The following is a 12,573-nucleotide window of genomic DNA, read 5'->3' on the forward strand; positions in this document are numbered from 1 at the left end:
TTGTTCTGTCACATAATCGGTACCAGTTTTCATCACGTGATTTACGTCATAGGTCAGAGTGACATACAGCGAGGAAACATGGCGGCGCCCTCTAAGAAAGTCTTCGAGGTGTTCGTGTCTAAAATACCATGGACTGTAGCCGGCAGTAAGTCCAGTCAATGCTTCAAATGTCGTTCATATGTAGTGGCAGTGGATATGTATCTGTGGGCACTCACTGTACCCTATACATCGTTGTATAGCACACTGTGTACATCCTTCAGTCACAGTCACCTCATTATGTGAGGAAAGTCATGCGTGATTCAAAACTTGTTTTTTCTTGTGAGCATTTCGCAGAGTTTTCTCCAATCACAGATGTTCACAATGTTCAGTTAAACAGTGTCAGAGAGATGCTGGTTCAAGCCTATGGTCCTGTTGGAAGGGGCAGTCTACATTCTGAAACGAATGTAGGCTTTGTAGCTGGCTGTTCTATTCCGATGCAGGAACCGTAGCTAGCTGTACCTAATAAACTGTAAACGGAGTGGATAAGCGCCACTGATGCTGCAGCACTCCTCCTAGTTCAGGTCTTCAGTCTCCTTGACGTGAAACTCAGAGTTAGTGTTTGAAAACTTGAAATGCCTGCGTTTATTTTTCAGAGGAGATGAGGGAGTACTTTGGACAGTTTGGCACAGTGAAGAAGTGTCTCCTACCGTTTGTAAGTTGTCACAGTATCAGAATGACTGACTAACTCTACTGCACATTCTGCACTATTAACTGTTTATTGGGTCTGTCTATAATATACCTAATACACTTTTCTTCACAGTTACACACATCCTCTTACTATCCCATGTATTTATTGTTCACTCTGTATAGTTTTCTGTATAATTCATTGGTGTACATGTATACACACACACACACACATGCACACACTGCTACTGTTTTCCCTGCTTTAGTTTAATCACACAGAGTTTCCTGTGTTTGTGTGTTTGACTGTGTGCTGTGTGTCGTACCAGGATAAAGAAACAGGCTTCCACAGAGGCTTCTGCTGGGTTGGATTCACAACAGAGGAAGGCCTGAACAATGCACTTCAGAAGGACCCACACATGCTAGAGGGAGCTAAGGTAAAAATAATCATCGTCACCCAGCATGGTCTCAGTTCTAGTCATTTTATGACAGTTTTTTAACAGTTCAAAAAAGATTATAAATAAATAAATGAATTTACCTTCTAAACCATTTCATTTGAAATTGATGACGGTGAAATACCTGCTTAAATCAGTTTATGCTTATTTGAAAATAGGTACATAATATAAAAAAAGAACAGTACAATCATAAAAGATAAGAAACATGAATAAAATATAGGGATGAAAAGTATGTTTTTAGAAATTACACTAAACATAATTAAGTTTCAATAGTACAGGCAGAGTCTGAAAATACTGATATTCTGTATGTACCTTATCCTAATTTTTCCTCCTGTGTTTTGTTCTCAGCTCCAGGTTCAGAGGAACAGGCCCCTGTTTGTAGGGCAGAAAAAAGACAGTGTTCATGACTAAAGCCCTCTGGTATTACTGCATCATTGAGACAGACAAAGATGTTTTGTTATTTTCTGATATTCCATTTTTTTGCAATACTGTTCAGCCATGAAGAAAGTACACCAGGGTTGGTGTATATATTTCCATTCTAAAGTCTGTATGAACAGACTCATTCGTTCATTTTTTTGTACACAGTGATTTTGGGGCTGAGCATTATTGTCACTGTTTTGATTGACTGTCCATTATTAACGACTTTATTTATTATCAGTGATAGTGCTGTACTTTCTGTAACCATTCTGTCACACACTGTCATCATGATATAGCAGATATGCAAACTGAACACGATCAATCCCTATTTTCCAGTTGTACGGCAATAAAAATTGTTTAATTTCAGTGTGTTTTTTTTGTTTGATAAATGTTAGTATTTGTAATGTAGTATTTCATCTTGTGGTTTAACTACTTTTACTGGAGTAAAGCATCTGAGTGCTTCTCCACCACTGCCAATGGAGACTGCCAAACAATGGAGTGTAGTTGGCTTGAAGAGGTTAAACCTTTGGTGACCAAGGAGCAATAAACATATACTCAAGGTCATCTTTTCAGTTTTAGCAGTTTCAGTTGTCTGTTGTTCTCCACTGGTGTGGATGATAATGGGAATTTTCAAGAAACTTATCTGGCTATTACTGACTTTAGTAAAAATCATGTGTCCTTGAAAATGAATATCATTGTTCAATAGAGGTGTTTTTTTCAGTTTGCCTTTAATGTCAAGATTTTGGTGAAAAGAGTAATATTTAATATAAAAGTGTCTGTAGTTCGTGCAACATTTAACAGTTCAGTTTTCCTTATAAAACATGAAAAATAGAACAATTTAATTTTAAATTCAATTTTCTAGTTTTCCAATTTTCTATCAGTCCAATTTTCCATATAAAAATGAAAAATAGAATTGTAAATTTAATTTTCCATTTTTCATGTTTGACTTGTGCTTCTCACATCTTCCCTTGACATCATGACGCTTCCTTTTAAATCTGGGAAAGGAAGCAGGATACAGATTTTTTTTTAATTGTGATTTATTCATAATTTTTTTGTGGTTTTAAATTCTTGACTATTTTTATTTTTTTTCTTGAAGCAATCTTGAACCATGAAAGAAAATGTAATTCAGCCTTCTGTCATCTCTTGATGGATGCAAGTAAAAAACTCCATCCACCTTGCTTATGATTTACAAAACCATGATAAATCATTACATTAGACTATAGTTGTGTTGTGTTTGGGTCAGCTACTCAGCTTCTTAGCAAACTGGATGGGGTTCAGGCAAAGCCCCTAAGGATCTGGTGTAAAACTTTTAGAATGACACTCGTTCCAGCCTTACTTATGGGACTGGGGGAATCTCCTTTAACAATTACGAGAAACAAACCAGGGCTTCATTGTTAGGTTAAGATGCTTTTAAATATAGCTCAGTTCCTTCTCATAAAACAGCTTGCAGTAAACACTGGACTTGAGCAAGGTAATGTGATTGGGTCTGTCTGGCCTCCTTTTCCTTTCCAGTTTCTCCCTGAACCTGAGGTACATTTATCTTTGCTTGATCAGATATGTAATACAAATCTTCCCAGTAGTCATGAGTACAGACATGTCAGAAAGAGTATATGCAGATTTTTACTGATGGTTCTAAGGATCCATCCTCCGGGAAAACTGGGTTTAGGATGTATGTGGTTAATCTGCAGTTTCAGCAGAACATCTGCACATCTAATAATCTGTTTTACCAACTGAGCCACTGGCAATTTTATGGGCTATGTGGTGGATAGAGCAAGTTAAACCCCCCTAAAAGTATCATCTGCTCAGATTCTGCAGCTGCCTTGTTGACTCTGAGGAATGGGACATCAAGGGCCCGGCCTGACCTGCTCCAGAAGATTTTGTGCTGATTATTCAGGATTGAGAATTTGGGCTGTCAAGGGAACTTTCTGTGGATTCTGTGGGCACTGGGGCATTGAGGGGAATGAAAGTTCTTATGTTATCAGTTTATCAATTGTCTAAAGAATCTTGGGTAAGGAATAATAAAGGTCTGATGGTGCTGCTGGGAAATGTGAATGCTTCAGCATGTGCAAGGAAAAATTTGAGCTTCAGTGGCAAAAAGACTGGGAAGAAGAGCAAAGGCATAGGCCTTATCTCCCTCTCTGCAGCCATCTGTTAAAAGAAAGAGGATGTTGATCAATTCTGGAAGAAAGGATGATGTTGTTTTAATTGGGCTGAGAATGGGACACTGCGGTTAAGCCAGCTATTTGAAAGTCAAAGGCAAACACCCAGATGGTCTATGTCAGAGTAGAAATTTGGAGACAGCCCAACATATTGTATTCTCATGTGACAAATTCAAAAAAGAAAGGAAATCAGAATCAGAATCAGAATCAGAATCAGAATCAGAATCAGTTTTATTGCCAAGTATGTTTTCACATACAAGGAATTTTTTCTGGTGATTGGTGCAATTGATCAGCAACAGTGGGGCTCTCTAGCCTTGTTGATGAGGCTAATAGCAGATGGGAAGAAGCTATTTTTGTGGCGAGAGGTTTTGGTCCTGAAGGACTGCAGCCTCCTGCCAGAGGGGAGTGTCACAAAGAGTTTGTGTCCAGGGTGGGAGGAGTCAGCTACAATCTTCAATCTACAATCTATCAAAATTCGGGGAGTTGCCAGATCTGGGTCTATCACCTTTCTCTTTCAAATCTATTTTTTCATCTGAAACGAATTTTCAACATATTGGTAGAGCAGTCTTCAAATTTCTCATTCAAAAATATAAGATAAATAGCAAACCCTGGTCTGCGGAGGGCAGCAGCACACTTTTCATTGTACAGCCTGCCGGAAACTCATTAGAAGAAGACGTTGAAAAACGTCATCGCTGTCGCCAGTGTTGTAGTTTTGATCGCTCATAAACGGCGACAGTCCGGGTACAGTCTTACTGCATCAGCCCATGTATTCGAGCTTATGTATGGGCACCATAAAGGTTCTCTCTTTATGTATTAGAGGACCTACTGTGTGAGTCCGGTATAGGTTAATGTAGGAGCCTTCATCTCCCGTTTTACTACGCTGACCAGAATTCTTCGCTCTCACATCGAAAACTCGCGAAGAGGTCAAAACGAAACCGGCAAGTGAAAGGCACCCGACAGAAGCACTGGTAAGGCGGCTAGCTGCGCGGGGAGGGCGGCTGCGGCCAGGTGGCTTTGTCCAGCGTGAGGGAGCCTCACGTTGTATTTTTCGGTTCAGTGTGGATGCATGTGACAGTGTTTCGTGTGGTGTCGTGTCTGTTTAAATGTCAAGTTTTCAGTAAGTCGTTGCGTAACACACGTTTTACCTTTAACATGAGACTGAAACTCCAACCTAAACCCAAACCATCAAGCAGCACTTAAATCCATGTCCTTCCCTGCTTTCCGTAGTCGGTTTTGCTGCAACACGGTTTAATTAATTTGAAATGCTTCTAATTATGTCACCTGTAGCCTGCCTGCCTGTCTGTCTGCCTGTCTGTCTGCCTGTCTGTCTGTCTGCCTGTCTGTCTGCCTGCCTGCCTGTCTGTCTGCCTGTCTGTCTGCCTGTCTGTCTGCCTGTCTGCCTGCCTGCCTGCCTGCCTGCCTGCCTGCCTGTCTGCCTGCCTGCCTGTCTGCCTGCCTGCCTGCCTGCCTGTCTGTCTGCCTGCCTGCCTGCCTGTCTGCCTGCCTGCCTGCCTGCCTGCCTGCCTGTCTGTCTGCACCGACCCCTGACGCTGGCAGTAGGGTGGCTCTGCTGAGCAGCAGCTCTGTTTGAAGAAACTTGTGTGCAGGAGTTGAGACTTGTCCTGTCATGTGTTCGCTCAATACAGCAGGGCCAGCAGGGCCAGCAGGGCCGTGTACAGACATTTTGGGGGCAAGTGCTTTAAAAAAAAAAAAAAAAAAAAAAAAAAAAAGCATCACTCATAATTATTTATGGGAAAAATAACGTTACATACCATTCATAAATAAAGTTGCTTACATATTTATTCTTTTCAGTACCCATAAACTTATGCAGGGGTTTGATCCTCAACAGATTTCAACATAATTATCTATTTCCACAGACAGTGCTCTTTAGCATTAAGTATTGCTACATTTACCACAAGAGCTGGCGATGACAAAGAAAACTGCACTATTGTGAATTCTTTAGGGTGTTTCACAAGTATTGTTTATTAGCTTGTGGTCTATAAAATAGTAATTCAATATCAACAAATCTTAACACAAAATTGAAAAAAAAGCTGTTCTCTAAGTAAATAAAATAATAAACGAACAATCTACCCTCCAAACTACAATGTAGGCCTATGTCCAGTTGCAACTTTTAAGCAAAGTGTGTTCTGTGTACTGAGATAAAGGAAGCATTGTGCTGCAACTGGTAAATGAGCAAAATAATTTTTGCATGATAATTAAGGGTTAATCTCTGCCAACTATGCCAACAGTAGGATATGATGTTTATTTGGCAAAAGCTATATGCTTGATGCATTACAACTTTAAGCCTCACCTAACGGTAACTGTCAGTAGCCCAACTTCAAGTACCCGACCATACAGCTAACCCTAAATGAGGTGGAGCGTGTGTGGAGCGGAGACTTGTGGTGAGCATACACTCCCTTACCTGTCAAACAAAGTGACACACCCTCAATTATACATAACTTTATCCCTTAACAACATGTAATCAGGTGAGTTATGTAAAAACTTTTTGTACCAGGCTGAAAACATGTTTATTTCTGCTGTGAAGAGTCTGTGGGGATGGATTCACTTTGAATGGCCTTCAGAAAGAACTATAGTTTTTAGCACTTCTGTGTTGGCTTCATTTTTAAACTCCAGAGGGTGCCAATTGGTTTGGACCTAGCCTTGTTGTTAAACTTAGAGGAGAGCTATTACCCGAGTCAGGCTGGCTGTATTGAGATGTTTTAATAGTAATTTAACTTTTCAACACTGTCAAACAATGCAGAGGATTAGAGCAAACACTCTTGTTGCCAGGTTAATGAGTTGTGGGTGCTGCTCCGCAGGGCTCTCAGTTTGCATACGTAAACTGTGGTGGCTGCACAACATGCTATGAGTTGAGAATTGATGCCAAGGGCCAAATTTAAAAATTAAAATATGAAATTAGATAAAGAAATAATTTTTTTTTTAAGTCTTGCAAAAAGGGCGATTATTTAGTCCAAAACCAAAAGGGCAGGTTCTTTGAGCACCACCTGAGGTGTATGTGTGCACATGCCTGAGGGTCTGTGTGTGTAATTGAAGTATCTGCCCCAACAAGGGGAAAAAAATGATAAATACAAATATAGATAAATAGTCATTGTTACCAATCTTGGAAATGATGCTGTGCCTTTACCAAGAGGCAACCCACTGTGATGTCACCCGTTGTTCTGTGAACTGCTGTTTTAAAACCTCGAGTTTGTAATTTGGCCGTCGCCATCCTGGTTTTTTGAAACCATATTTGGACGAGAAGGTGGAACTGAGGAGGAGTGAGGGGTGGATCTGACCTGCTCTGTGCTTTATCCTGACTGGCAGGCAGGTCGTTGTGTGTGGTGCAGTCTGTCACATGGCAACCCTGCTTTAATGCATACACTGCTTTATGGTCTATTTTCCTCTAAATGGGACCATAATTTAAAAGATGAACATAGTGGTGTGTTGAAGAAGACTGCAAACTAGAGACTGAGACCATAAACTCATTAGGAAAATGTTTACTGAGATAATAAATCAAGTGAGAAGTAGAGCCATTTTTCCATAGACTTTAATACAATCTGACTTCTTTTTACTACCAGTGGAGTCATTAGATAGAATGCAGATTTAAGGCTCTTCTGTGGCTTCACTGCATCCATTTTTATATATAGACTATGGCCTTTACTAGATTTTTATTCGAATGCACACACACCAACCCGACGCGTAGTGTGTTTATGAGTGTGTTTTGTACAAATGATTAAAGTAGGGGTAATTAGGCCAGGCACATTTTCAACATTTTTTTCAATTATCAGTGTCGCTACGTGCTACTTTGGCTCTGATGCAGCTGCCACTACTCTGTGGTTGGTCTGGTCTGGAGCAGTGTCCTGTCCACAGCACCATCTGGTTGGTTACACATCCCAAGTAATAGCCTATCAACACTGCGGGCTACTGTGTACACAGACAGAAACAGACCAGAGCAGCTCCGGATAGCGAGTGGATTTGCAAGAGAGGGAGAGCAGGAGAAAGAGAGAGGGAGGAAAAGAGAGAAACCATCACTAACTGCTAAGCTAATGTAACTAGGTGCTTTCAGCAGCACAGCAGCTACATTAAACCTTCATAACTTTGTAATCGGGCCATCGGCTGGTTCATGGTACTTTTAGATCGATCCTGGGGTCCGTCTATCGATGCACTCGCATCTTTTTAGACAGTTGTTGATTCAACTGTTTACAACTTTTTGCAGATGTAATGTGTGAAGCTGTATTGCATTATACACAGAGGTATTTCTGTTATTTAGCCTGTCTTCATGGATATAAATGGGGTGGACAAAATAATAGAAACACCTGGACACCACGGTGAGTATCCTCATCTAGCAGTAGTGTTGGCATATCAGTTTCAAGTATGTGGTTATTCATCTTCTTGATTACTAATAATCAGTATTGGTATCGGCCCTTAAAAAAACATATCAGTCGATCCCTAGATTAATGTATTTCTGTCTATTTTCTGTATTTAGTCTGTAACTAGCAGCTGAATGTTAGACACTCAGTAAAATGCAGTACCTGTGCGCCATAAAGAATGCATGCCAATGCAAGAAACAAGAAGGGCCAAAAACTTTGGCACGCTGTTGCTGGAAGACGTGCACCAATGTAAAGCCAGAGTTCAGTCACTATCCACTGTGCTTTGGATTTGGTTTAACATTGAATATTAATCGGAGAAAATTAGCTTTCTTTTAGCTTTTGGAGTAATGTGTCCCACACCGAGAGAACAGTGGAGGTCTGAATGCTTGACCCCTAAAGAGAGGGGTAGTGGTCCTTCTGTAATACTGTGGTGGGTATTTTCCTGGCATGGTTTGGTTCCACCTGTATCTTTAGAGGAAAGAATCCAGTGTATCCCCAAAGATGGACAGACGTCGACCACAAATGTCTGAAAGTAAGGCCAAAACATGAGTGTAGCAGTGTCGAGTGTGCTAGTTGCTCTGCTGCTGCTGGCAAGGGAGCTAGTCATGAGAACACTAGCAGCTGTCCTGCTGCTACTGCTCCAAAGAGAGATAGATACAGAGATTAAAGATAGATAAAATACTTTATTGATCCCCTGGGGAAATTCAAATTGTCCAACAGCTCACTAATGTATTAAGATTTTAGTCCATGACATGAGCCACTGCCTTTGGCTGAGATGTTAGACAGTCTGATGGTCCTGAACCGCTCAGTCCTGCAGTGCAGTGAGATGAGACGTCGACTGCTGCTGTAGCTGCTTCTCTGGCCTGCAAGGATATTGTGGATGCTGCTATGCTTTCTTCCTTGCTTTCACGTTTCTCTGCATGACACTTTTTTCATAAACTTTCTAAACTTGCAGTCTGAGAGAACGTATTATGCTTGTTCATTCTTCCAACAGTGCCTCCAATGGCTGGCCGGCTCCTCAAAATCTCCTCTCTGGGCACAGCACTGTTTGCCTCCTCTGGGTTCTATCTGTACAACAGACGGCTGGACCTAAATGACCTGAGCATCATCCGCTTCGGACGAGCTGCAGCCACTGTGAGTTTCTTCACACCTCTGTCCTGAGAGTCTTGATTTGGTGACTGTGATTGACTTGTGATTGATGCACTCCACAATTTGGATGTTTTTATTCTTTTGTCTTGATGCTTTTATGTTTTGTTTTGACTTCAGTTTTAATTCCCAGAGGCCTGCACCACAAAGCAAGATCAGTCAGTTAGCAGCTATTGATGTATATCAGTAGAACTGGAGAATTTCAACAGTAACCTGATATTTTTGGATGTTGTTTTCTTTCGATCATTAAAAGTTCTATATATTATGAATAAATGCACACCAACTTCCAAAAGCATACTGTACTGTATATGAAGCTTAGACTTGAAATTTGCTTCAGATAGGTGACTGAACATCTCAGTGAACAACATGCTGTTAATGCTGCCAAAATAATACTGCTTTTGTTTAGGTTAGTCTATCTTCTGTTACTCAGTCCTTGCAGAAATCAACCCATTCATATCAAATTTACAGCTGATAATTACAGCATCATTCCATAGCATGGCTTCAGACTTAAATGTATTTGCTTTTGCTTATTTTATGATTGTTTGTGCAGTAGTACAACCATCTGTGACTCATCAATCCTGTACATTTTGTGGTTCTGTTTGTCTGCAGACGGCGGTCATCAGCTACGACTATTTGACTGCTTTCAAACATTTGGAATATGGCACAGAGGAATACTGGGCACTCAAGTCCAAGGTAGATAAATGCTTTATTTTGTTTTTCCAAACTCAGTGATACATTACATTTCCTCAAGCAACTTCACAATATTTTTGAATGTGAAGCAGCAGCGTTAGGAATTGTTTGGTTTGCTTAAACAAGCACGACTCAAACACAGCTCCGTTGTGGTCAGAGAGTGATCAGCAAGCAGAAAAATAAGGCTGATATGTGCAAGCATGAAACTAAACTCTGAAACACAGAAACCCACCAACCAGCTGTAACTGAACTTTTGTGTTTTTTAGTTATTAGCACAGCTGGTGTTGAGCCAGTCAGTTTAATGCATGCTGAAAGTTTGGTTTTAGGGAGAAGACCCTCACTGGTTGCATGTGATTATGGCTCAGCACACCACAGTGCAGCTAAAGCCTCTGATCTTGTGTTTTCTGAATCTGTTAGTCCCCTAAACTTTTGTGTCTTCATGCTGGGATTAAAATGACTTAGACACAACAACTTTTTTTTAGATGTATTCGTGCTGAAAGGTGTTGGAGAGCAACTGCAGAGTTGATGGGTTCAACAGACGACATCTTTCACATTGTTATCTGATCCTGGGGACTATTTTCTGTTAACCAGATAGAGTTTGTCTCATTTAATACATGCAAATATTCAATGCCTTAATGCATTGAAGGTATTTAGTGATTAATTATCTAATTCATCTTTGTTGTCCTAATTTTCCATGACAAGTCAAAGGGAGGAAGTGGTAATCAAATAAACCGTAATTTGTGGTTTAAGATTCATAATTAACCTCATGTTGTCACAAGACTGTTGAGCAGCATACATGTTTCAACATCAGACTGTATTATTTTTCATGGTCAAATCGACCAAACAGGATCATATTTGCGGGAGAAATCCCCCTCTTAGGTTAAAGGTAACAACAAGAAATGTCAGTTGACAGAATATCTAAAGTGAGACCACTTTCCCTTTATCGCCGATGTTTGGATCTCACTGTACATTGAATGATTTGTGCTGGTGTTTGTTTAAAGGCCACAGCTCAGTCAGTTTCACTCAGAAGACTTTTACTGTAAAGGTCAGAAACCACCTGCTCTGACAAAAAGTGCTGCAGCAAGAAAGCTTTATTGAACCTTAAAGAGCATGGTTCAGCATGGCTGGCCTTGTACACACACACACACACACACACACACACACACACACACACACACACACACACACACACACACACACACACACACATATATACAAAGATACTCTGTACAGCCCCTTGGGCCCTGCTGGTCAAGCCTGGCTACACATGCTGACTAGAATTAATGCATGGTGCTGATTTAATACAGAGAGGAGGCTCGCCACCTAATTATTATGAAGTCATAGGGGCGAGGAGACAGTACAACAGCTCCAAACTTGTTTAGTGTCTTTACGTTGCTGGTTTTTCCTGCAGTGTAATTTTTCTGTCTATGGAGAGGACAAGAAGGAGAGACAACAGATCACTGGAAACTGATTCCACCCCTTTACTTATAATGAATGCTGTGATGTTGAGTTACATATTACACTGTTACATGTATAACATGTATAACCAAAGTAATTATCACCTAATGTGTCAGTGAGGGAGTTAGATGAGTTGATTTCAGTTATTGATTCAGAAACACTTCTTACCCACAATTACAAAGAAATATTATAATATTAGATTGTTAGTATATTATACTACTATAGCCTGCATGTCAAAAACATCTGACCTGTATCACTGATGCTTTCATGCCTTTGATCATTATTGGTGATGTGAAGACATCAGATTTCCACACAAAGAAATAAAAAGTGTGTGTCCTAGTCATATAGTAGGTCAGAAATAAAATCCTAACACACTGTGAAGCTGCTGCCATCGCTGTCAGCTGAAGTGGTAACTTAACAGACTATAGTAGAGGAAGTCTTGTCAAAATGTTTAGTTTAAAAACTGACCATACAAAAATTCTTATCCCGCCTCGCTTCCTCTCTTTTTGGATCACACTGTTTGTGGTGATGTTTGATCCGGCTGCTCTAGCTGGCTAGTCAGAGGACACAATAATAATAATAATAATAATAATAATAATAATGAAATGTAAAACTACATGTAGTGCAGTCCAGTCCTCTGAACATTATGCCAAGTTGCCTGGTCCAACATGGCGGCAACGTTGACCCAGCTGCCAAAGCAGCCTCTACGTCTGAGGTGGGCATGACTTGAAGTGCCGTGGGTTCAAATCACTTTTTCTCCACATTTCTCAGAGATATTTGGTGCAAAAGCAGAACTTCAGATGTGCAACTCTGATTCACATTCTGAATTCCAGATGTGCAAGTTTTGTCCATGACCTCACATTATTAAATACGGGTGTGTGATTGTGTTTTGCATCAGTTTCACTACAGCAGCTGTAGCAAAAAAGTGAGTGTAGAAGTTTCTTAATCTGTGATTTGTAAAACAGGATTTGTGCAGGATTAAAGATGAAGAATTTGAGAAGGTATAACTGCTTTTATACTACCACGAATTCCACTGTCACAGGTGCTCAGTTGTTTTGCACCAAAAATACCTTCATACTTTAGGATTAGATAACATTATACTGCATTACCCCTAGTAACAGGCTTTGAAATTACGTTACATTAAAAGCCTTTGTGTCATATGAAGTTATCTCATCAGTAAACTCCAACTGGAGCAAATTGTCTTGAGTCACTGTGTTG

The 12,573-nt window shown here is 40.3% G+C and overlaps 2 protein-coding genes across 3 annotated transcripts in view; both read left to right on the forward strand.

The window, feature by feature from the left end:
• Positions 1-52: 52 nt before the first annotated feature.
• slirp (SRA stem-loop interacting RNA binding protein) lies at positions 53-1,898 on the forward strand. The gene is made up of 4 exons (XM_071471163.1): positions 53-145; positions 633-691; positions 990-1,097; positions 1,464-1,898. The coding sequence occupies exons 1-4, from the start codon at positions 79-81 to the stop codon at positions 1,524-1,526; spliced, it is 297 nt and encodes a 98-aa protein (XP_071327264.1). The 5' UTR covers positions 53-78; the 3' UTR covers positions 1,527-1,898.
• Positions 1,899-4,393: 2,495 nt separating this feature from the next.
• adck1 (aarF domain containing kinase 1) overlaps positions 4,394-12,573 on the forward strand; it is a 73,972-nt gene continuing 65,792 nt past the window's right edge. For both annotated transcript variants that reach the window (XM_071471160.1, XM_071471161.1), the window contains exons 1-3: positions 4,394-4,659; positions 9,056-9,195; positions 9,817-9,900. In XM_071471160.1, the coding sequence (XP_071327261.1) occupies positions 9,064-9,195; positions 9,817-9,900 (216 nt within the window). In that variant the 5' untranslated portion in view covers positions 4,394-4,659; positions 9,056-9,063. The remainder of the gene's footprint in view (positions 4,660-9,055; positions 9,196-9,816; positions 9,901-12,573) is intronic.

This window comes from Trachinotus anak, unplaced genomic scaffold (assembly GCF_046630095.1).
Source record: "Trachinotus anak isolate AG129_WGS33_773 ecotype Australia unplaced genomic scaffold, CSIRO_AGI_Tana_v1 ptg000033l, whole genome shotgun sequence".
Taxonomy (NCBI): Eukaryota; Metazoa; Chordata; class Actinopteri; order Carangiformes; family Carangidae; genus Trachinotus; species Trachinotus anak.

Bases quoted from the DNA above. Each gene is read 5' to 3' on its own strand.
- slirp (XM_071471163.1), top strand. From the start codon at position 79: ATGGCGGCGCCCTCTAAGAAAGTCTTCGAGGTGTTCGTGTCTAAAATA. The intron at 692-989 runs GTAAGTTGTCAC...GTGTCGTACCAG, and splicing joins AGAAGTGTCTCCTACCGTTT to GATAAAGAAACAGGCTTCCA. The intron at 1,098-1,463 runs GTAAAAATAATC...TTTTGTTCTCAG, and splicing joins ACATGCTAGAGGGAGCTAAG to CTCCAGGTTCAGAGGAACAG.